The sequence below is a fragment of the Helicoverpa zea genome, chromosome 16, assembly GCF_022581195.2.
Source record: "Helicoverpa zea isolate HzStark_Cry1AcR chromosome 16, ilHelZeax1.1, whole genome shotgun sequence".
Classification (NCBI taxonomy): domain Eukaryota; kingdom Metazoa; phylum Arthropoda; class Insecta; order Lepidoptera; family Noctuidae; genus Helicoverpa; species Helicoverpa zea.
The window spans coordinates 7547255-7572533 of NC_061467.1; the positions used below are offsets into that span (position 1 = coordinate 7547255).

General features: G+C 36.5%; 4 protein-coding genes across 9 annotated transcripts in view; 2 read left to right on the forward strand and 2 right to left on the reverse strand.

The window, feature by feature from the left end:
* The first annotated feature begins 1235 nt into the window (after positions 1-1235).
* LOC124637359 (interferon-inducible double-stranded RNA-dependent protein kinase activator A homolog) lies at positions 1236-6056 on the forward strand. 6 transcript variants are annotated; one of them, XM_047173745.1, is made up of 9 exons: positions 1236-1343; positions 1419-1463; positions 2055-2249; positions 2428-2581; positions 2640-2769; positions 2857-2987; positions 3244-3404; positions 3843-3977; positions 4196-6056. In XM_047173745.1, the coding sequence occupies exons 2-9, from the start codon at positions 1461-1463 to the stop codon at positions 4442-4444; spliced, it is 1158 nt and encodes a 385-aa protein (XP_047029701.1). In that variant the 5' UTR covers positions 1236-1343; positions 1419-1460; the 3' UTR covers positions 4445-6056. The 6 variants fall into 6 exon arrangements, with proteins under 6 accessions (XP_047029701.1, XP_047029704.1, XP_047029703.1 ...); XM_047173748.1 differs by having other exon boundaries at positions 1237-1343; positions 2652-2769; XM_047173747.1 differs by having other exon boundaries at positions 1315-1463; positions 2652-2769.
* A 3697-nt stretch (positions 6057-9753) lies between these two features.
* On the reverse strand, positions 9754-11636 carry LOC124637357. Its single transcript, XM_047173741.1, has 2 exons — positions 10726-11636; positions 9754-10641 (listed from the first exon to the last, which is right to left on the reverse strand). Exons 1-2 carry the CDS (start codon positions 11376-11378, stop codon positions 9813-9815), a joined length of 1482 nt encoding a protein of 493 aa, XP_047029697.1. The 5' UTR covers positions 11379-11636; the 3' UTR covers positions 9754-9812.
* LOC124637507 (probable ATP-dependent DNA helicase HFM1) overlaps positions 11453-25279 on the reverse strand; it is a 36605-nt gene continuing 22778 nt past the window's right edge. The window contains exons 13-22 of the mRNA XM_047174021.1: positions 20463-20638; positions 20167-20222; positions 17001-17143; positions 15495-15679; positions 14927-15024; positions 13910-14145; positions 13446-13681; positions 13223-13329; positions 11718-13138; positions 11453-11473 (exon numbers count right to left, since the gene is read on the reverse strand). Coding sequence (XP_047029977.1) covers positions 11453-11473; positions 11718-13138; positions 13223-13329; positions 13446-13681; positions 13910-14145; positions 14927-15024; positions 15495-15679; positions 17001-17143; positions 20167-20222; positions 20463-20638 — 2679 coding nt within the window. The remainder of the gene's footprint in view (positions 11474-11717; positions 13139-13222; positions 13330-13445; positions 13682-13909; positions 14146-14926; positions 15025-15494; positions 15680-17000; positions 17144-20166; positions 20223-20462; positions 20639-25279) is intronic.
* On the forward strand, positions 20848-22284 carry LOC124637358 (dynein regulatory complex subunit 2-like). The gene has a single exon (XM_047173742.1). It carries the CDS (start codon positions 20848-20850, stop codon positions 22282-22284), a length of 1437 nt encoding a protein of 478 aa, XP_047029698.1.

Here is a 25279-nt window from a genome sequence, read left to right on the forward strand (position 1 = left end):
TTATGTCTATGCCAAGAACCCAAAAGAAAAAGTATTCAGGTTAAATATGTCTTTGGGTTAATTTTTTTTTCTTTAACATCAATCTGATGATGAGGTACACACAGACATTGGGAAGCGATTTTATACTTTTTACGTAGTGACGAGTGATATGGGCTATTTTTATTAATGTGCGGGAAGACGGTAGTTATTTCCGGACGCGTGTGAAACCGCGGGCGGAGTGAATCTGGTTTTTTTTCCAAAATTTGAAAACGGTGCGTAGGCACTACTTTCAAAAGAAAAAAAATATCATTTGTTTTTTTTTCGGTCCGTATTTTATTTCATAATCTGCAAAGGTTGATCATTTCGTCGTATAAAATAAAGACCCACACAATGGACCCACATTATACATTGCACATTTTTCTCTCCAATCGAAGCTTGTAAAATGTATGTTGTATGTAAAATGTATGTCGCTGTATGTCGAGGATATAGTGTCAAAACCACATTTCGCAATGTTCTAAACTAGTCATAAATACATGTGGTCGAATCATTATTTCACCCTTTTAGGGGATCCGAACAATTTAAATGGCATTGAAATGTAAGAGCTATATATAGCAATGGCGCTAGTATCGCTTTTATTTTCGAATTACGGTGTTGCAGGATGTCAAAATATGTTTTTTTACGTTGGTCTCTGTGCGTTGTATTACTCAGAGTTACCAGACTTCGGAATCTTCCTCAAAACGCGGGGCGCTTATATCTTCCCTAACCACTTGATACATAACCCAAGCGACCGGTACCAGTACAAAGACATTGTACATAACATAATATACCTACAAGGTACAGAATAACATAGACATAAAGCAAAGATATGTTTTTCATAATTTGTCATCTTCCTTTTCAAAAAATATCCTTATCTACCAGACAATACCTACGCACATTTTGGCAATTATTCATATCTGCCACTTGTTGCTTTGAAATGTTTAATTGTGTAATATAAATCATTCAAAATTACTTAAAGATAAGCTTTATTACAATATTTAAGGATTATTATTCAATAAATAATTTAATTCTAAATCGATACAATCAGCTGTTCAATTTATTAAATGAACCGTGCAACCTAAATTTCGGATGGAAAACTGGCTGGTTTTATTTACTTTACAGTTAAGTTTTTTGGTCGTTCATTCTATTGAATTTCACGAACGTCCTTATATTACTAATATTTTATGAATTTTCGCATTATAACTGCAGACATAATATAATAAAAGTCGAGGGAGTATTAATTTTCCAATCTGACAACCGGCAAATCTAACAAATTTCAATATTCTGAATTCTCATTGAAGCAGTTACGTGCAGCTTTCTTTTTCGTGGTTAGTAATTATTCATTACGTACAGTAAAATCATAAAACAAACATTTTAATAATCGTGAATTGTAATCTTTTCAGTGCAATTAGTAAGAAGTTCCTTCAAAAAAGAAAATTTTAAAAATGGTAAGTTCACATTGTTATCTTGTACGAATTACAAATTTTATGTTAAAACCAGCTGGAATTATAAAATAAATCATAATGAATCTATTTTCCGAGTGCCAAATTTTGAATCATTTGAATCGAGTTTGTTATGAACAGGCGCCGGATGCCGGCATGCGGTGTAGCCATTTTGAGTGACTGTAATGGCTGGCGGCCGCCATGTCACAGAACTAGTTCACACCTAAAGTTCGCATGCTCGTAAAATTTTAATCGACCCACCCAGTGCATTTAGAGTCAGTGAATGCAAGACGTCCTTATTTTCTTTACATTTCGAGGAAGTGCAATAAGTGATTTTATTAAAACTACCTTTACTTTTACCGTGTGGGAGTGGTGATATCAATACGATCTAGTGAAAATTTACGATGTATGTTCTTAGGACTCAGGTATGTTATTAAGAAAACTATTTAAGTCTTCACTTCCAGTAGTATTTATTAAGGCCACGTCATGCTGCAATGAAATTAGTTATTTTTCGTAATTAGGAAGGTAATTGGGCTGCAATCATCGTATTGCATTGGCTATTTTGTAAGAGATTTTTATTTGTTTTTGTTTAATTAGATGGACGGTAATGTAGTCCACCCTCACCCGGGAGTGGTGCCGGGTGGCATCCCAGGCGTGGTGCATGGCATGGCAGTGCACGGCGCGGGGCCCGACGGAGAGCATGCTCCGCACGGCCCTCGCCGTCGGTACCAGAACAGGCCTAAACCTCCCAACAACTTGGAACGCTTGCCACTTGACGAAGCAGCCAAGAGAGTAAGAACTTTGCATTTTTTTTGTATACTTTATGAAAATCTACCTTCATGTATTCACAGGATATAATTAAATGAATACTGTGTGCTATTCTTGTAATTAGTGAGAATAAGTAAGGCAGTTGTATAAGTAATGACTATTCAAAGGATATTTTATGACTAACATTAAAATGTTTTTCCAGGAAATGGAGTCTCTTCCGTTAAAAACTCCTGTATCAGTCCTGCAAGAACTACTGGCTCGTCGAGGAACTGTGCCTAAATATGAACTAGTGCAGATAGAGGGCATGATTCACGAACCAACCTTCCGTTATCGTGTGACGGTTGCTGATCTAGTTGGTGAGTACTGCCAAGTGTGAACAATACTGTATTTACATTTACGACAATGTAATAACAGATGTAATTACAGCTATGGGTACTGGACGCTCGAAAAAGGAAGCTAAGCATTCTGCAGCTAAGGCTTTGCTTGATAAATTGACTGGCGCTGCTCCTGCTGATCAATCTACTAATGGCAATGTGCCTGAGACGTAAGTATAATGTCATATTCATTCAGTAGTTATACAATTAAATACATCCTTTAATTATTTCTAAACTTTCTTTGTATTTGTTTATAGTGGAACTGTGGTCTCCTCATTTGAAGATAAATTGATGGGCAACCCCGTTGGCTGGCTGCAGGAACTATGCATGTCTCGATTCTGGCCTCCGCCTTCGTACCATGCTGAGAATGATGATAATGTAAACAGACGTAAGTTACATTTAGTTGATTAATTACTAGCCATTTTCCCATGGTTTCTCCTGCAGCCCTAATGAAAATGCTGCCTGTTCTGGGATTAAATATAGCCTGTGTTACTCAGGAAGAGTGTAAGTTGTGGAATGTGAAAGAATTTTTCAAATCAGTTTTGCAGTTTTGGAGCCTTAGTACACACAAAAAAAAATCTTCTTTATTATACAATTATAGAACAGAGATTCCTAAAATTAATTATATTGTTTTTGTTTCCTAGGCCTGCCTCATGAGCGCCAGTTTACGATTGTGTGCACTCTGCTCAAGCGCCGTGAAGTAGGAACTGGCAAGTCTAAGAAACTTGCTAAGCGCCAAGCTGCTTACAAGATGTGGCAGGCTCTGCAGGACAACCCCCCAGAATCATTCCAACCTGAGGAAGAGGTAATGGTTCTAATAGCATATTCAATAACAAATCTTTTTTCCAAAACTTACCTGATATTTGAATACCCAACTTAAATGCTAACAGCACTGAAATGCAATGTTATTTTTTGTGTAACTAATGTGCTCTCTTGGAAGAGTGAAATATTAAAGCTGAATTATGATTAATCGTTAAACCTTGCTAATTAAGAGATAAACCCCAAAATTCCCTATATTTCTTTGTTTCTTCCAAATTTTTATTGACCTGAAAATTTATTAACAGATGACTAGCAGTAACTAGTGTAACAGCCAACTGAGTGGCTCTTTTGTATCATTCCCTGAGAGGTTTGCACTTGGCCAGGTGTTTTACTATCTTTCGGTCGGCTACTGCAGGCAAGAATGGACAAAGGGTCACTCGCGTTAAAGTTTTCATCTCATTTAATATTTCGTGTTGTGTTCTAGGGCGGAGTTGCGGCCCGCTATGCCGACTTGAAAGATAGTAAAATCTCTACTCTGACTACAAGTCACAGCCACAAGGTGTCGCAGTTTCACAAACATCTCAAACAGTCTGTCGGCCCTAACCTGGCCAAGTTGCAGGTACGATATCATTTTGGATTATTATGCATGACTTGTTAAACATGAAATTAAATTAATTATAAAGGAATGGAATGGGTATTTATATGTATTGTGGAATGGGTATTGCACGAAATTTAACTGTAATATGCAGTGTTTTGTAGTTAGAATTCTGGCTGAAGAATGATTTGTGATCAATTAAAACTAGTCAATCACACTAAAGTATACTTTTTCTGCTACAGGTGACGCCATTGAACAACAAAGATTTCAATTTTGTGCAGTTCTTGCAAGAGATTGCATCTGAGCAGTCATTTGAAGTAACTTATGTGGATATTGAAGAAAAATCGATGACTGGTCGTTGCCAATGCCTTGTACAGCTGTCTACCTTGCCAGTGGCGGTTTGCTATGGATCAGGACTTACCAGCAAGGATGCGCAGTCGTCGGCAGCTCAGAATGCTCTGGAGTACCTCAAAATCATGACTAAAAAGTGAATGTCTCACCATCTTGCGACATCAGCACCACTCGCCGCGTGCTCCACAACACGGATATATAAATTTTAATGAGTTATTTTAAAATAACTTTTGGTGGCGAACGTTCGGCATTGGAGCTGGTAATTGATGTCGCTAGGTTTTGAGCCTAAACTTATCTTTATCACCACTTCCCATTTGAATATGGCATTATGCCTGTGTGCCAGCAGCACTTCGGGCTATGCTTTATAACTGGCATGTTTGCAGTATTTTACTTGTGATTCTTTTCTTAATTATTTTCAATTTGCACTTTTATATCTTATTAGTGCATTGATTCAAATATGTTTGTTTCTTTCTCTATCTTAATCTAACATCGGCAAGTGATTTCTCACTTGTACTATTACTGCCAACGTGCGAGGGTAAATGGCATAGCCCGTAAATTTAAATGAAACAAAGTATGGAGTGGTTACATAACAAATACAAGCTATACTTTGCATAGAATTAGTGTAATTTTCCCAGCGTGGAAATTACTTAAAAAAATAATAAAAAATACAAAAAAAATATAAAATATATAGAAAATAAGAAAAAAAAACGTGTGGATATTTCCAGTTTAATATTCAGCATTATTTAGGCATGATTTTGCATTCATATTAATAAAATGTATACTTATCAGACAAAAGTTGAAGTCTTAGCTTTTAATGTATATTATAATCATGGCATAGCCAGTCATATTTTTTCATTTACTTAAACCAGATATATACTTATTTACATAAATTTAGTTAAGTGTCGTGTGTTAAGAAGCTATCTAACATGCTGAGCATTAAACGGAAAAAATATTCTCAGCTAGTAATGTCTTGTTGACGAACTGCCCGACCTTTGCTTTGTAACAAGCTCCAACATTGCGGTCAACTTGAACTTGGAATTTAACTTTATTCATAACGCAAGGGTTGGAATTTGTGGATGAATCATGTGAGGCAGGATTGCAGAGTGATTTTATTTGAATTTGAACCAGTGAGTCTAGGTTTTCTTTTGAATACAAGATGGATAACTTTGCAGGGAAGCTGAGAACTACGTGTTAGAGTGAATTTTTCACTGGAATTAGTGATCGCGAAGTTAGGATCCCTTGCCTGTGAAAATGGGCATTATTTTAATGCAAAGTATAGAGGTTGTAACAATTTCTAACTGTACAGTGTCGTCGTCGGTGCTTTGCCTTTGAATGCCGGGCAATGACGAGGATCCTGCACGCACCAAGTTTCTTTTAAATTGAATGGTGTGAGTTCAACCTGCCCTTGTCAAACATCGCACTGTTCAAGTTAGAAAAGACTACTCGAGTAAAGGATTGGAGTTCCGTTCAACCAAGACCAACTAAATAAAATTATGATGTCCGGCCGTTGCTCGTGGCATTGAATTTAAATTATTATTTTTATGTTTAGTGAGTCTTGGTTTTACATGTTCTTGTGATTAATCTCAAGATGATTAAATAGTAATTAAATATAGATTATTGTCATTTGTGGACATTATCACACTTCTCACCTATTTATGTAAAACGGTTTTTTTGAACTATAATAGACTAATTTTAATTTTTGCTATGAATATTCCGCGCTAATTTAAAAATAAATTTGATGTTGCTTATAAATCATTTTATTATTTCAAGATCCCCAATCCACCCGGCACAACAGCAACCCATTGTTACTCAGATAGGCTTTAGTAGACTGATCATCATTCAACACATTCGATCACAGATAAAGTTTGGATCATGAAAGTTTGATGAAACTAGCTCTTATACGAACGTTACCTACAACAAATAGGCGACAGGTGACATTATAAAGCTGCGTCTACGCTAGAAGAGTCGAGCACGAGCCTAACACAATTCGTCTAGTCTGGACCAAATTACAAACTTCTAACGAGCGCGCTGCGAGCATTTCGTTCGTGCTCGGCCACGTTCTGCCTGTTGTCGGTTTTGCCCGTTTGTTGCCCGTGGTACTACCACTAGCACTACCAGTAGTACCACGGGTAAATTTTTCTTCCCGTAGTACTACCAAGCGGTCTGGTAGTACCACGGGCAAGAAAAAACTACCCGTGGTACTACTATAAAGAAGACGGATCACAATCCATACAAAATTGCCCCACGTCCTATAACAATGTAATGTACCTCAAAAAAAAGATAAAAATGTAAAAAAAAAAATGGCATAATCTCTAACTTCTTTTTTATACACCTTCATACGAAAAAAATGATTTAAAAATTGTTCAGGCGCTGTTATGAAAACATCGTTCACAAGACTATTTATTGACCATTTTTTAAAATCATGTTTTTGTTTGATAGGGTATACCTCACAGGTGGTCCCATAATCATCAGGTCAGGACCTGATGATGGAAACCCTGAGAAATCTAGGGCAACTTTTGAAAGTTGTGGGCATGCGCAGGATAAAAACTTGTCAATGAGGTGTATGTCTGATAACACTATGCAACAGTGAAGGTTTGGAGCTGATCTGCTGATGGAGACGAAAGAAGGTCGAGGGAACTCAACAACTGAATGTGTAAACTACCTTGTGTTTGGGCTTATATTATTTGTATTGAATAGACCTTTGCAACAGTGAAGGTTTGGAGCTGATCTGATAATGGAGACCAGAGAAGGTTGAGGGAATCGACAACTGAATATGTTAACTATATACCTCGTGTTTGGTCGTATATTATTCGTATTGATGAGAACTTTCCACTAATGCGGATAGTAAAAACTATACTTGTCAGTGAAAAGCCAAAAATAAAAAAACTTTTTACAAAAAAATAAAACCGACTCCCAAAACACTGAAAAGCAAAAAAAAAAAAATATTATTATATAGATGCATCGGCCTAGAAGTTAATGTCTAATGGATGTAGGTACCTAAGTTTATTTCGCCTACGACTTATATGCCGATGCACCTAAGAATAGTTTTTTTTTTTTTACTTTTTAGTGTTTTTGGGAGTCGGTTTTATTTTTTGTAAAAAGTATTTTTTTGGCTTTTCAGTAACAAGCATAGTTGTCACTATCCGCATTAGTGGAAAGTTCTCAAAAATACGAATACTATACGACCAAATAAGAGGTAGTTTACATTTTCAGGTATCGATTCCCTCAACCTTCTCTGGTCTCCATCATCAGGTCAGCTCCAAACCTTCACTGTTGCAAAGGTCTATTCAATACAAATAATATAAGCCCAAACACAAGGTAGCTTACACATTCAGTTGTTGAGTTCCCTCGACCTTCTTTCGTCTCCATCATCAGGTGAGCTCCAAACCTTCACTGTTGCAGTGTTATCAGACATACACCTCATTGACAAGTTTTTATCCTACGCATGCTTACAACTTTCAAAAGTTGCCCTGGCTTTCTCAGGGTTTCCATCATCAAAGCCTAACCTGATGAATATGGGACCACCTGTGAGGTATACCCTGTCAAACAAAAACATGATTTAAAAAAATGGTCAATAAATAGTCTTATGAACGATGTTTTCATAACAGCGCCTGAACAATTTTTAAATCATTTTTTTCGTATGAAGGTGTAAAAAAAAGAAGTTAGAGAGTATGCCATATTTTTTTTATCATTTTTATCTTTTTTTTGAGATACGTTACATTTTTATAGGACGTGGGGCAATTTTGATCCATCTTCTTTTTAGGTTTTTTTCAACCTTTTTGTTGTCACAGTTGATATTGTCGTCCTAGAAAGAGAATTGAAATATATATTTTTTAATGTGGATATATTTTGGTACTATTTCGTAAATAGATCTGGTAGTTGTGAAATTTTTCATTGCTCATAATCGACAAGAGTCAAAAACACTTAGTTTTTTTTTTCACAAATTTGAATTGAATACCTTGATCTCGTGGGATTTAAATGTATTTTATGCTATCCTGGTATTTGGTGAGCAGAAATTGGAATACTCAGATAAGTTTGCTGTCCTGGTACACGAGGAGAGCAGTTGCATCGAAATTCCGAGATTGGTAGGTTTACTTTTTAACTCCGGTGATTGATGAAAAGTTACGTGTTGCACTCGAGTGCAAAGATTTTTCACCTTGTGCTCTTTTGATTCCTTCGCTATCGCTCAGGATTCTAAGTTTTGAGACACTCGCTACGCTCCTGTAGCGAGTAGGCAAACAGTCAAAGTCCGAACTTATTTCAAATATTTTTATATACCTCCTACATATATTTATTTAGGCTCATGATTTAAAAAAAAAAGTGATACAAAAATAAGAAAAAAAAATGTTAGAAAGAGTCATGACTACTCCAAAATAAGCAATTTATTTGAGAAGAGCACCCGTTGCGAAGTGTGCCATTTGAGCATGATTACAAGTTGAGAAGTGCACTAAATGCGTCAAACCCAATGATTCTTTCACTGTTAGGAAGCTGCACTCTCTGCGCTGAACGCAAAGTACGTTTTATCCGGGTACGGAAAGAAGTTTCCCCGGACGAGGTGATTAGGCAAAAACTCATTTACAGAATACGGCCGAACCAAAAAAGTAAAGTACTAGGACAGCATAACTTACATGATCATATCAATACTCAATGCGGTCGATAATTTTAATGAATAACATTACTAACTTAATATTTTAAATAAAACGAAAAACGTAAGTAGATATTCAATTCTTATTTGAGAAAAAAAAACTAAGTGTTTTTGATTCTTGTCGATTTTGAGCATTGCAAAATTTTACAACTACCAGATATTTTTACGAAATAGTATCTACCAAAATATATCCTCATTAATAAAATATATATTTCAATTCTCTTTCTAGGATGACAATATTAACTGTGACAACAAAAGGGTTGAAAAATACCTAAAATATTGACAGTAGTACCACGGGTAGTTTTTTCTTGCCCGTGGTGCTACTGGTAGTACTATTGGTATTACCACGGGCAACAAACGGTTTTGCCCTTGTGGCGACCTTTATAAAAAGGGCTTGGTTGGCTGCAACAGCAGCGGCTACTGCAATATTATTAATATCGTCCATATTCGCCAAGAGCCGCGAACTCACTGCGGAAAACTACGTTCGAGAACAGTGATCGGTGGTTCGTTGTACGTCCACACTTGACGCCGCGAATGACGGCTCCGCTTGTGCTTCGCTCGTGCTCGGTTCGTCTAGCGTAGACCCGCCTTAAATATCTCGATTGCTGAATATAGTCTCTTGGGATTCAAAAAACAACATCATGTACAATTTCGCACCTGTAGTTTAGGTAGGTATTCGAATCAAGCTGAAAACTTCTAGCTCATCTATGTAATATTGTGGTATATTATTATGTAGTAGAGCCGCAACGATCTTTTAATATGTCGTTATATTTAATTAGGCAATGAAACAATGGTATCGGCGGATATTAGTTCTTGTTTTTAATTATCAAAAATCTTACTACATTATGTACGTTTGCTACGATTCACTTTCTTATTTTTAATTTATTTTTTTGACTGAATTTAAATTGTCCAAGTCTAACTTTCCTTGGAATTGTAGTATTCTGCAAAATATAATCGTTGCTAGTATTTTTGTGCATCACTGTGAACGATTTAGCTGGACCAAACTTCACTGGATTAAGGCGCTCCCAAGTTTCTTCTCGAGATAAATTCCACGTCTCTATTTCCTTGGAAGGAGTTAGATCTGTAGCACATAGGTCATCAAATATGCTCTCATTGTATTCGGTGTCTGCGTTACTATCAAGTTGAAATGTTTCATCTGCATTTTCATCCATCGAAGCTTCAAGAGTGCCGTAATCAGGTGAGAAAGAAACTCCATCACAGAACTCTGCAGGCGGCGCAACTATTTCAGCATCGTCATCATCAGCCACGTATTGTAAAACAGTTTTCGGATCTAACATTGATTGATCTAATTTGAAATCGTTGGACGGCTCTAGGTCAACATTATCAGGCAAATTGATTGGCTCAATGTCTAAATCATGCATAGACTCATTTTGAGGAATATCTTCAATTGGTTCCACTTCAGCTCTGTACGAGTATTGTGTGAACGGAATTGGAATGAAATTATCATTTTTATTTTGCTTTTCATCAAAATTGATATTTTTTCTTATTTGTGTGAAGTCTTTAAGTCCATCGGGTTTATGTTCCACAATAGTTTCTGGTATTGTAGCGTGTAATTTATGTATGTCGGTTATTTTGAACGGTTTTGCAGATTTCTTGGTAGGTGAGACATGGCGCTTGACAGTGGTATTAATCCTCGAACAACTTGGTGTTGCAGGTTTGACTGTATTTTTTCTGAAACATAAATTGGGATATTTGATACTTTATACTATAAAGTACTATATTATGGAAATGAATTAAGATCTTAAATTCACTTACTCCAATATTTTTTTGTACTTTTGTAGTATATTTTTGACTGTTCTGTCTTTTTTGACTGGTCCATTTCCAATCTCTACTGGCTCAACAATTTCACGCATATCTTCATTATTCCTATGAATATTTTCCTTTTCTTCTAATACATCGCAAATTTCAGGAATAACCATTCCATCATTATTATTGCTGTTAGGATAATTTCTATCATTATCTTCGAAAACAACACTTGAGTTAGCATCAATAACTTGAGGGGGTGGACTGACTGCATTTTGAACTTTAGAATTATCAAATCCAGAAACTGTGGCTACAGGAAAGTCTACTTCATTGCTGTTAGTTATCATGTTACTAGGATCTCGAGTAATGTACTGAAAGCCAGTTCCATAATTCGGACGTCTCGTTTGATTCAATTCTTCTTTATTAATATGTTCTTCATTACCTGATTTATTATTTTGAAAAGAATTCATTTTGCGAGACACTATTGCTGTAACATCAAGGTCCATTTTCACTTTCCTAATAAGTTGCACACAGTATTCTGGAGTTTGTTTCGTACAAACGTCAACTTTACTGGCGGAATAGCTATATCTCTTAACGTATTCTGATCGGTGTTTATCTATTTTCGTTTCGTTTAGGGAATTTTCAAAAATACCTTGTGGGTTCATTAAATCAGAGGAAGAATTCGAGTTCGGTACAGGTATATTTTGCGTACTCTCATGAAACTGTACTTCGGCAAGGCCTAATCTTTGATTGAAGACATCTGTGGTCGTAGCATCATTGTATGTGTTAGTTTGAACTAGGTGTTGTCTGTCCTTTGGAGCTATTTGTAAGCAAGGTTTTATCGTTGAGGTGTCTATTTTAGTTGATTCGTAAAGATTACGAAATGCTTTGTTGTCAAGTAAAACATAGTTTGGGTTATTATTACTTTTCACGGAGTCTATTCTTTCAACTTGGTTATTAACATTACTATCTGAATTATTTCTATTAGATTTATCGTCACAAACATCTCTCGCAATGGTTACTGAATTTGTTTCTGCCTTTGCTACTTTCTCGCTATCTTCTTTGTTGCTTCCATTTTCAGAACCACTATCCTCTATGTACAATCGATTGTTGGCAAAATTTTCTTCATTTATACTTTTAGTAAAAGTTTGTACGCCAAGAGCATCTGTCACGTCAAGTGAGTTGATAATATTATTTTTAGAATTTTCGTTGTTTGTTATTACGTTGTTTATATTTTGTTTAGGTGCGCTATCGATGGTGTTTGTTCCACCGTGAGTTAGGTCGATGTAGTTATTGGTGTTTATAGAATTTACATCAATTATATCGCACACCTGATGATCAGGATTTTCTATATTATTCTTGCTATATGTAGTATGCTGTATATTTCCATGTTGTTTGACTGGATCTTTGGCCCCCAATATTTCTACAATTCCATATTTTGGATAAGGGCTACGATTCGAATCATCTAAAATTTCGCAATCCTGATCGATCGATTTGTCTATAACATTTGTGGGATTTAGATTATCACTTGGTACTGTAATTTGGGGATTATCCAATAACATTTCTAAGTTTCTATCAGGAACTACTGGTTTTGTTTTTGACAGGTATTTGCTTATTTGACTTTTTATTGCATCAGAAAAGCCGTTGTTTGGTTGTGGAACTTCAGTTTTATCTTCATCGTCACTCAAACTTAAATTCCTTTCTAGCAAGTCAATAAAATTGTAATTTGATTTTGTGGTCGTGGGCTTGCGCTTTCGTGGTAAACATGCTGTTTTGTAGTTACTGACTTTTGGAGCTACGTTATAATTCGCTTGGATACTAGAGGTGTCTAAATTATGTTGTACTGCAAACGGGTTTTCTTGGACTTTGTAATTCTTTTCACGGAAGTACGTGTTACCATTATTTAAATTTGTCTTTGGTTTACTTATTTTATTCTTACTCATTTCACTTTCGATTTCATTGAGAATACTATCAATCTTCTCATTATCTATAAACTCGTCGCTATCCATATCTTCAATACATACTTTATCGTTACCAATAACATTAATTGCATTATTATTTACTAGCATTGTATCTATATTACCCAACGTATTGTTTGTGTTATTATTTGAAGTACCATCAACATCTCTATTCTCCTTACTTTGCTGGCGCATACCAAAGCCGACATTTTTAGAAGCTGATTCAAAAGACTTTTTCAAGTTTTTAAAATTCTCAATCAAAGCTGTTTCTCTTTTCTTCTTTTCTTTTGACTGTGCTATAGAATCTGTATTCTTTCTTTTCCGTTCTTTAAACGTATCTGTGATACATGTTTGCTTCTCAGCTTTATTTTTGACTTGGAAATCGTTTTTAGGAGTCTTTGTACATGGTGCACCAAAAAACGGTTCTAAGTCGTTGAATAAATATTCTGATTGTACGTCGATACCCACTGAAGTAAAACATGGAAATATTTATTAATACCTATAGTAAAATAATACAAATAAAAATAATATTGAACTACAGCCAAACTTACCAAATGTGGAACTGATGCAGTGAGCAATTATTTTATGTTCAAAATTATGTTTACGTCGTATTTCACGTGTTATAGTTCCACCGTAGACACTTATTAAATCCTTGTCCCTGTAATTTAGCAGAAAGCTAGGTTTAGGAAAGATTGCGCCAAAGTTAGTCAATTTATCAACAATTTCGGTCCTTACTTAGCAAATGAGAGGTATGAGAAAATTCATTATACTCACTTGAACGCTGTCAAAAGCAGAAGATGATTATTAGAATCACCCACAATGATGTAACTCTTATGGGTATCTCCAGCGGTTAAGTTGGCCATATTTTCAGACAAATAGGATTGGTTTAGCAGGACCAGTTGTACGGTGACTGTCTGCTCGTCTACCGGTATCATTGTCAGCTGGTATTTTGGGAGAAGACTGACTTGTTTGCGTAAGACATTGCCTGCCGGGGCTCCTTTATTCATAATCTGAAAGAGCAGAATTTCAGTCATGATTGTCGCATCACCGCTTAGATCATTTCCTTTATGTAATTCTTATTCACACGTTGAGTGTCATCATAGTTCATAAAATGTAATTCTAGGAAGGTACATAACAATGATTTCGCAATGCATTTTATTTGATACCCTCTGTATCCTTAACATTCACTTAAGATTTCGTCACTACATAAGAGGAGAATATTATATGCGTTAACAAACCCTTTCCAAATCTCTCGGGTGGCTTTCTTCCAACAGCATAAAGTTGACTTTGCCAGCCGAAGCCAGCAATGTGCTGAAGGTAGGTCCTATGCCCTTCAGTTGCTTGCTGACATAAGGTGAGTTCTCCCATAGATGTGCTGCTACACACTTCGCAAGAAGTATCGAGTTTAAGACTGCAGAGTAGAATGGAGGTTGCTGAGTTATCAGGTCTGGGCGGGTGACGTATGTTACTACACCTGGAAAACCATATTTATCGAGTTAATAGTAAAAAACGCAAAAATTCGACTTTTTACTCAAATGTAGCAATTTTATTTATAGATCTTTTCCGAGCTCTCATGAATGACGTCTCATTTTTTTTTTAGCCTGAACTTTCCCACTGCTGAGCAAAGGCCTCCCCACTTCGTCTCCACACCTGTCTATCCTTTGATAACTCCCACCAATCAGGGTTGTAGGCGTCCAGGTCGCCCCGCCATCTTTTACGGGGTCGCCCTCGTCTGCGGTGGCCGACTTGTGGTATCCATTGGGTGACAATGTTGTCCCACCTATCTGGATGCATGCGGCTGACGTGTCCAATGAAAAACGTCTCATTAGAGATCGAAAAAATCTTCAGTGTCTACATGAAGAATTACATGCAAATTACATCGAACAATGACCCAGGAACCTTCCTAGTTGTGAATGAAAAAGCGATCATGAACAAACTTCCAACATTGACAACTAAAGTTTGTCGTCAATTCATAGTATCTATAGTGTCGATAAAGTTTCTGTATATAGATACCTAATCGAGGTCTTTATGTTTGTGACAAGGACACAAGTATTTTGTTATCTTCAAATTACTTGTATTTTACATGGTTCATAACCACTTACAGGACATCATTAATGCAATGTTTTATGATACCTATCTTGTCGCGATAAAGGGCTTTAACGCTGATTGAATGACCGGTAAGATATTTAGGTTCCAGGTTTATTCTTACGATGTAGGTACTTAAAGTAATAAATTATAATGTGGCTTCTACTAACATTTGCAAATTCTATCGGCAATTCTCATTATTTTCATAGCTTCTTGATTCAAAGACGGATCAGGGATCGGTAGACATCCCAGAACAGCCTGTATGATGCTGCAAGTATATGAAGCATTTGAAATGATTTTGTTATTCTTTGTTTATTCGTCTTTTTTGTGTATAGAATGTTAGTCATATTTATGAAACAATGAAAAATATAAAATACGTCCTTGTCAACTAAAGTAATCGTCTAATTAACGAACGGAATTTATTTATTAAATAAGTAACTGAAATAAAAATGTTATGTAAATAAACCATGGATACATTATATTTCAACATTCAAACATCCAATTAATCAGATCTGAAAAGTTTTAAGAATGAGCAGAAATTCAAAAGGCTGAGAAGTAAACAAACATTAATTACAAAGCCAAGTTTTCATTATGATTTGCAAAAAACACAGTTGTAAAAGACGACAACGAAGAAGGCAGATATAAAGAAATAAATAAATTCCTATTAAATATATCATATTCCCATATTTATTTGCATTCCATAATGTTACATAGGTAAAATATGAATACAAAACGTACCAATTAAGCTTCATCTGTCGCGTGCTGATCTTGCCCTTCATCGGGAACCGTATGGTCGCCGCAGCGTTGTTCCTATTAAGGGTATTCAAACATCGTCGCTCGTCTACTCGGAGATGCATGTCAGCTAACTCGTGGCTCTCACATATAAGGCTTAGGAGACGATCTAGAGATTCCGTACCTTCGATCTGACGAGGTGAAACCAATATTACCAATATTTTCATAATACTTTACGTTCTTAGTTAGTGGTACGCAACATTGCATCAAGGGATCCACGTAGGAATTTCATAATTTAAATATTAAAATGGCATAGTTGGTCCCATAATTGTTTTGTTTTTACCGTGGTTTTTACTTAATGTTCCTGCGTAAGGAGCAAGCAAGTTTGAGGTCTTTTTTCGAGGTGGTACGTTGAAAAAAACAATTGAGAGTTGTGAGACTGTAAGGCAGTGGGCCTTAGACTAAAACTCAACTAAAACTCCTTGACTGTACTGTGGCTTCCGAATATCGCCCCGGATAATAACTTAGATACTTACTAACCGTTTTACAAGATACGACTTTATGATGTCTAGCTTACTATGAATTCATTGGAAAATGGTGCAACTGACATTAACACAAGAACTTGACTTTTCCAATGGCTGTTTTTTTGAACTGTAAGCTAAACCTAACCTAGGTTACTTAGCTATTAAGCAAAAAGTTGAAGGTACACCTCAACAGATTACAGTACTTCATTATTCTTCAATTAAGCACAAGAGCTCATTTCGACCTTTGCAAAAAGGTCAATAATTAAACTTACACATGATGACACCTTAGCACTGAACTTTACAGTATGCAGGTGTAGATATAATGATTATGTACCTTTATGTTGGTAACTAGATAGAAGTGATTGATACCACCCATGTAAGTAAATACAAGAAAGGTGAGATGTTTCTTTGCTTAGATGATTTCTACTGAAAGGTTGTCCTGCATAATTATTCAGATTGTAATAGAGAGTATTATGCAGGTTACTTCATGCGGCATGTCCTAACATTCTTCTATGTGTTTAGCGATTTAATCGTAAAAAAAACATAAGGAACGTCTATGTCTATGTGAACGCAGAGAAAGCAGAAGGAGTTGTTTATGTTAGCAAGAAAATAAATTGAAGAAACAGAAATATTTAACCATGATGAAGCTTTTATCAAAGCTTCCGAAGGTTTAACCCTTCTCGAAAATTTACTTTATAACAATATTGCCTAAAGCAGCTCTCAGTTCGTAAGTAATGACGCTTGTTAACCAGTCGCCGACGGTCGGCCAAGCATCATTGCATCCCAGTTCCCTGGAGTGACCTTAACAACATGTTCGAGATAACAAGCCCCTACATTACTGTTTCTAGCCCATATTAGGTCAGGATTGTTATTGCCGAGAACCAGCTGGTGAATTTCTATTTCCGTTCCGTAGAAATCTATACTTCTATACTAATATTATAAAGAGGAAAACTTTGTTATTGAATAAGATATGTAGAAAAATCATTACCTTCATAATCAGCTTCATAGTCTCCAAATCCAAATAAAATATAGACATAAGTCGGCCAGCCTCAGTTGACTCAATACAACTAGCCTCATCCATCGTTATAAGACCTGAAGAAGCCAAGCCGTTCATGGCTTTTACACACAACTCTGTAAACAAAACCAATGATATTTACAGGATCTCGATCTCATGTGTCGATAACATTGTATTTAAAAGCCATAGGTAACAAGTCGTGTATTGATTTCGTAGAATGCAAAAATGGTAGGTACCTATCTGAATCCTAAATACTTACCTACGTAATGTACTTAAAATTACATGCCAAAATATCCATAGAGGAAGAACCAGAAATAAAGCCACCAGTGTTGTTAAAACGACATGATTATGTATTGCAAAATTAATTACTAAGGATATGAATCACAACTTGTAGAGAACAAACGATTCTATAGATAGGTGATCACGCTCCTTTCAACTTTTCCACATAAGGACATCATTGAAGAATCACAACGGAGAAGATCTAATCAAGGGTCAAAACAGCTATTATTATAACTAAAGTGAAGATGAATAAACATAATTGCCATTCCAATGACGTGATATTTACAAGCGTTTACTACGATTTAGCACAAACACACACACATTAAGTGTCTTCGACGACATCAGAAATAGCTTTACGTTTAAAGGGCATTTAATAACTATGCTGTAAGACGGTAGCACTCGGCGTATTGTTAAAAACTGCTTATGCAGCAATGATTAGAACAAACAATGCATTTTATCGGACCACGTCTTCAATTCAATAAGAAATTCAGAAGATAAAGAAATCATATTGTCAGCCTTCTTGGAAAACCTTAGATATTTTTGCGTTTAGATATGGCAACCGCCATTAAAGATTATTATATTTTTATAAAAGCTAATAGATAAACACGCAGTAGCCCTTCACTTGCACCAAGGATAAGAGGATCGCGTGCATCGACAAATGCTAAGGATCAGCGCGTGTCGACAACGCTCATCCATCAATCACGATCCGGAACTCAAGCGAGGCCGCAGGACTGGGGATAGCGAACTTGAGAGACACGCAACGCTTACTAATCTCTACACATCACTTCTTTTTAGAAAATAAAGGGCTAAGATAAGCCTACAGTCTATTTAGCTATATGGAGACTCGACAACTTCACCGCTTTTCATGCAGTTTTCATCTAGGTATACTTATACATATTATAAAGCTGAAGAGTTCGCTAATCTCAACAATTACAAGGACGATAGGAAAAATTATTTTAATGGTTGTTAGCCTATCTATTCATTGAGGAAGGTTAGGCATAGGCCGTCGGTATAGGCTACTTATTTTTATAAGTGGCTTGTGGCTTGAGTAGTTCCTATGGGATGCAGATTCTAGTCGATGGATAAAATGATTAATTGGGGAAGATTTTAGTTATTATTTATACCAACACGAATTACTTGTAGATTCTAAGAAAGAAGATTCAAGGTCGTACACGCAACTTCATTGATACAAACGCATATCAGTTGCGTTTTTACTTAAAGACGTAAAAGTTAGTGAATGATTTCGCTATTCAATTGCAGGCCAAGATCACGAGCCGACAAAATGAGCAATTGATTTGATACGATGTGGAAACCGTTAATTCGAATGCTTCTTGTTATCGAATATGTTAGTAGGTACCTATTACAACAGATCTTTTACCTCAGTGATATCACTGTAGGCACCTACAGATGATGTATTTTTTCACTTTCGGTACACCATTAATAAAATACCAGTCAGGTAAGTACCAAATAAAGTTGCGAGCTGACCTCCTACATTGAATCTCCTACATTGATACTTACAGGAAAGGGGCCAAATGTGGAAAAGGATTAGAAACGAATGTTTGTTTAGTGGCTAAAGGAGCAAATTATTTTGACTTATGGACGATCATTGAAGACCTTTATTCTATTATGCTTTTGTCAGAAAACAAATAGAAACTGGGCTTTAGAGATTACAATTAGGAAATGATCATCAGAAATCATCTCATATCGGCAGTTTAAATATTCGTTTATGAAGAATAATATATATTGATTGGTTATCTATAAATGCCTTAAACAAAAAAACTATACTCTAGCAATAATATAACAAAATTATAAATAGGAATGTACACTACCAATTAGAGTGCTCAGGAACCATAAATCTTGCGTTTTCTAGACTCCTGACACAAATAAAGAAAATCTTCCTTGATAAATAATAAATATTAATGTTAATAGATGTGTGAACTGACCTAATAAGTAACTTTGTTGTAAGGTAGGTTTTTGCTGTAATTATGAGCAGATTAATGTTTTTTTTTAATGTCACATTTACACAGTGGCGATGATGCCACTGGATTCTTTCCACTTTTTGTATAAGCAGTTATGAATTTATTAAAATCGTAGGAAACACATATAGATAAGGTACTATTGAATACTTCATGAGATCATCTATAAGATGCCACAATATACTTAATTGTCAGCTGTGAAATTACTCTATTGACGACATTTTAAATGCGTAGATTAAAGTTCAACAATTAAAGTTCGTTTTTGAAACAAACAATTTGAACGGACGGACCTTCAAAATATTTTTGTAATTTGAATTTTAGTTTTTGCGCTATTAAATATTGTTATCGTAACAATTATATCTATTTTCCTTTGATGGTTTGTTCTGACAAAACTGAAACTAACTGGCTACACACCGTAAATATTTAAAACGGTTGTGAAAAGCGGATAGCGCAATCTTCCAAGGATAACGGACACGACACAACATACAGTAATAAAAAAAAATCATTAACTATAGAGTTATAACTTTTTTCTATAAAAAAATATGATTAAACAACATCAATAAACGCGAAGAGTTAATGGGTCGCGTAATTAAATTTAATTAATGTAATTTTATTACAAATGTTGAGATAGCATCCAAAAGGCTACTACAATGGAGATAAATAGCGTGATTATCCTGTAACGCTGAAAATAAAGGCGTCATTTATCAACAGCTGATGTTAAACTTAATTTAATTGTCTTGTGTTCACTGAATTAGCAAAAACTAGGTATCAAATAGTTTTTGCTAATTTATGGAAAAACATTAGGACATTTATGTAACCAGAGTTTCTGGTAATTAGTACCCATACTACTTATCACTAATGTACATGGAATGTGATGGACTTACCCTCGATTTTCTTGGAGATAAGATGTTGTGGTGAGTTTTGTGGTAATCCAAGGTACCTATAAAAAAAAAAAACAATATAATTTTACTGCAGATGTTTTAATAAAACTATATAAAAAACAATTGTTTTATGATTTACGTAAGTATTTACTTAGTTTTCAGAATACCTTCTGAATACATAGCTTCCGCCCGCCTTTTTCAATTTGATAAAATGAGAGAGGTGCGGGAAAAGAGATGTGAAAACATTAAACATCAGGACTGGATTACGGTTCTACTACTGCTCTATGGTAAATACTTACTTCTTTGGATCCCGAGCTGCGCGTACGTACAAAAATGTGGAACGTAGCCATTGCACGCACTGAGCTACATCACCTACAGTTCCCAATGCCGCCTCACTATTCAGGTTTTCCGGCAGACGTTTGTGAAGGAAACTTTGCAACGGCTCGCATCCTCCCACCAGGGCCTGATACCGGGGCTAGAAAAAACCGTAGTAATTTTAATTAAATTACTGGTTCTGTTATAAAAACTATCAAATCAAAACTTTTTATAAATTAAGCCTAGCCGAAAAAATATTGTCATGACTTATTGCAAAAGAAAAGAAAAATAACTGTGTTGACAGTTTCAAAGACTTGTTACTTTTCAATAGATTTTTATAATTTACAGGATAAATAAACTTTATTAAAAATGGGATTGACCAAAGAAGAAAAGAAAGCCAAAAAAGAGGCGAAAAAGCTAGAAAAGATACGACTAGAAATTGAAGCAAGAAAACAACTAAAGCGTGAAGAGCTGAACCGTGAGATTGCTGCACAGGCTCTAAGACGAGGAGAACTCGACAGGAGTTGGCGCGCGTTGATGCTCAAAATAAAAGAACCTATCTTTAGACAGGATATCGAAGTGATGTGGCATGTCTTCGAAAGAGCTTATGATAAAAAAGATCATATTATTCAGTTTACTATGAAGCTTATGGATGTGGCTGACGATCAGTTCCAGCGGACAGTCGCCAGCTTCTGTGATACCATAGATAGGATGATTAACAAATTTTTATCGGATTTAGAGGATATGTCTAAACAAAATGATGAACGTACTAAGGAATTATTGAAACGCGCTGATGACGAAACAACTCAAATAATGGCTGATCACACTGCAGCTGAAACACATTTACAGCTACTTCTGTTCCACGCATTTAACACAGCTGATACTTTGGCATGGACTACAAGAGGTGAAAATATGGTAAAAGCAGATGAAGAACGCAGCAAATACGTAGATGAGCGCGAAAGCTTAAGATCGTTTCTCGAAAACAATTATAATGCAGTTTGGGATGAATATAAAGCTGTGCTCAGGGCTTACGTACTCGGCACAGCAGAAAATCAAAAGGCTGTGCGAAAACTAAGAAGAAAGGAAAATCTGATGGCTGACATAATTGCCTCTCAAGGGAAAAAAATTGCTAATAGTGATGGCTTGCTAAGGAGGCTGCGTTCAGAATTGGCAGCTTACGAATCTGGCACTAAACAAGCCGTGTTTAGGGAACGTCGTAACAGGCACCGAGATGCATGTTACAGGTTGAAACACTTCATGTACAATGGTGTTGATACTGATGTAAAACAACTAGCAATACTGGTGAAAGTTTCCGATGATGCTGTTGAATGGTTGGAGCAGGCATACAAAAAAGTCGATAAAATTCTACGTATGGCAGGACTTTGTCGAAAATTTGAGACGCAACGTGAAAAGGTTCTACCATTTGGCTCATGTACGCCCCATTCTCCAACACAATCGAAACTTAATGTGCGTAGACTAGCATCGGATGACTCGCTTGTTTTAAATGCTATGTCAGCAACAAGTGGTTTGACAAGACTATGGCACCGAATCTCGAAAGCCGAACTGACGAAAAGAGCTTTATACCGCGAAAAGGAGTTGTTAGAGGAAGAAAACGCTCTTATATTGAGCCATCTACAAGAATATAATGAAAACAAAATTAAACTTGAATCAAGGAAATGCTCTTGTACAAAGCCTCCTGTGCAACAACTTGTTGTACGAGATCCCCCAGTCTTTCGTCCAGTTGCAATTGATGGAGTTGCAGAAATTAACAAACTTAGTTTACACTTTAGTAAACATATGAAATAGAGGATTGTGTTATTTTTAATACATATCAGATGCTGTTAACGATCTTAATAAAAACTTTTTTTCAAATGTCCTGGTTTTCGTGTTGGCGCATCACGATGCTTGTTAGTCTTCCGCCGAAGATAACTAGTGACATAACATTTTAGTCTCACTGGGGTCCTATAGTATGTGACGTTTGGTTATTTCGTCGAGCACGGCGCAAGCGCAAGCGTCTCGCACGCGCATGTTGTAATGGAACCCTCGCGAGGCGCAAACGATGACACTTTGACATTACCTACTTCTTATTTTGTTCCACATTATTTTAGAGATGAGCAGGTTTTGAATAAATATAACAAGTATTAATGTGCCCTAATATCAATATCATCATAGCTTTAATTCCAAAATGGCCAAACTGACCTTATAATATCCCTGCAAATGATCAATATTAAAGCTTAATTTATGGTCAAAATCATTATAGATAAGCAGTAAGCCTTGTTAACATTTCAAATAATATGGGTATTAAATACAAAAAATAAAACTGTTTCCATTATTTGCTGGCATTTTTTTATTGAAGAACAAATTGTATTCTTTTTTCTGTTCCTAACATGATGAAATGTAAGATCATTATGCACTTATTGAAAGCATTCTATTTGCCGTGTCAGAACGTTTCAACTAATATTGTTACAGACGGCCTTGCACTTCGTGTGTGGTCATGTAAGTAGGTGAACTAAACGTCTATTGTGATAAAGTAATACTTTCGCACGTTATTTAAAAATATTTAGGCTCTTTCACAATCGTCATTATTTATTCATTTATATTCGTAATCTTATTAATTATCTTTAAGTTTCAAGGTACCTACTACGCGTAACATACAATACAGCAAATTATCGGAATAGGTAATAGTAGATATTTAACATTTGATCGTAATCCTATCATAAACTTAGGCCATGTCCTTATGCACCATTCGCATCGCGATTGTCCCAAGTTGTATGAATAAATTAAGATCTGCGTCTTTATTATACCGCTATTAAGAGAATATCAAGACTGAAATGCTTGCGTCTTCGAACAATAAAATTACTATTGATTATTGATTGCTATCACAATAAAACAGCGTTGCCTACATATTCCGTAAGATGCGAATATGACTACTTATAAAATTTAAATGCTTATTATTTTCTCTAATAGTTTTACAAAATGATCTTATTATAGGGAAACTAAGTATCAAAATATTCATCCGCATCGCTGTCAGCTGGGATCGTGCCCAAAAGGCTGGCTGCATTGCCACGCTGGATGGCAATGCATATCCTTTGACCGAAGTATAGGCCAGCCCTTTGGTCACGAGTGGACTCCACTAATCGCTTACTAATTTCTCGAAAGAGTCTGTGGGCACTTGGGCCCCATGGTCCCAGGGTTTCAACCCCAAACGGCTCAAAAATGCAATTGCCGGTGAGGTTTACATATTTGTGCCGCTTGAGGTTTTCCGCGGCTGCAGCAGCTGCACCGACACAGCTCGCCGTACTGGGAAGGTGGGAAGGTGCAAGGGTGTCGACGCAGGTTGCGTCCCACACCAAAGACCTTCCCATCTTCCAAGGCATTATAGACATCCCGTCTGGTCTCTTGCCATCGTCGCGCGCCAAGCCTCTGGGTTCTAAAATGGCTGGCACTCCGGCGGTGACAAGAGCACGACGGATAATGTCATTTATGCTGGCGTGTCGTGCCATGCGACCAGCACTTTTGCTACAGGAAAGACCATGGTGCCCAAGGCGGTCCACAGATTCACCGCACTGGCAGCGATGCGGAGCCGCAGTGGGAGCGCCGAGGCGTAGGCATGTAGCGAGCCGGAATGTAGTGTCACCCAGCATGGTCCCAACGCTGGGTGACGGCAGTGCGTGAAGCCATAACCCTGACTCCCACTCTCCCACAGCCAGTAGGCGGGCACGCTCAGCAGTATTGACAGATGTTTCAATTAGTTTATTTCTCGTCAATCTGCAGAGCGGCTCGTCCCACTGTCTCTGGGAAGCCGGGTTGTCAGGGAAGGCTGTGTTTGGGCAAGCCATTTTCCAGGCGTTCATGCCATCAGTCAGACACGGCACCTCAGAATCGACCAGTGAAGGGGCTAAAATTTTTCTGGTCAACTCCTTAGTGCCGCAGACCGAGGATAGGAACGCCGGTAGACTTAAACTGGAAATTTTGCGGACACCGAGGCCACCGAATCTGATCGGAAGGGTGGCTTGAAGCCACGCTCGGTCGTCCAAGGCCAAATTAAAAACAGATGTAAAAGTAGAACGGATAATTTGGTCAATTCTGTCCAAAAGATGTGGCTGCTTCCATAAGGGAGAGGAGCGAAGGTTGTATATAAATTTTGGGCCAAAACAACAGTATTTTACTAAGGTAAAAGCCGAATGAAGATTAATTTTAAAAAGTCTATCCGAAATATCATTAAAATTTGAAATTTTGTTATCTATGAATGTTGTGAAACTTTCTTCCAAAATAGGTGAACCTAGGAGGTGCAATGATGTTTCGTCCAGAATTTAATTTGAGGTGCTATGACATTAAATTTTGATATGACTGTCTGTCTGTCCGGGATGTCAGGAACAAAAATTTCACATTTTGATAAATTTAGATCCAGTCCAATGGAATGAAATTTTTCTTTTAGGAATAAATTTAGATCCAAAATGCTTATTTAAAATAATGAGGTAATATTTCACAGAAGTTACAGCAACGTAACCATTTTTGCATAAATGGATAAGTTTTACTATATTTTCACAAATCATCTGACATAAGTATTGTTTTCTTGCATAATCATCTAAGTCTACAATATTTTAGGAGCGTGCGAAAGGATATACTTAAAGGCTTACACATATGAAGCACTTCCTCATCATGAGCGTTTGACAGATAGGCGCTTTCACCGCTTGATGCAGCAAGGATAACTACAAGGAAGATGATATGCCCTACTTAGTATAACGAACTATATTGTACTTTCGGCATAATACTGGCGTATTGTAAACCACGCTAACTC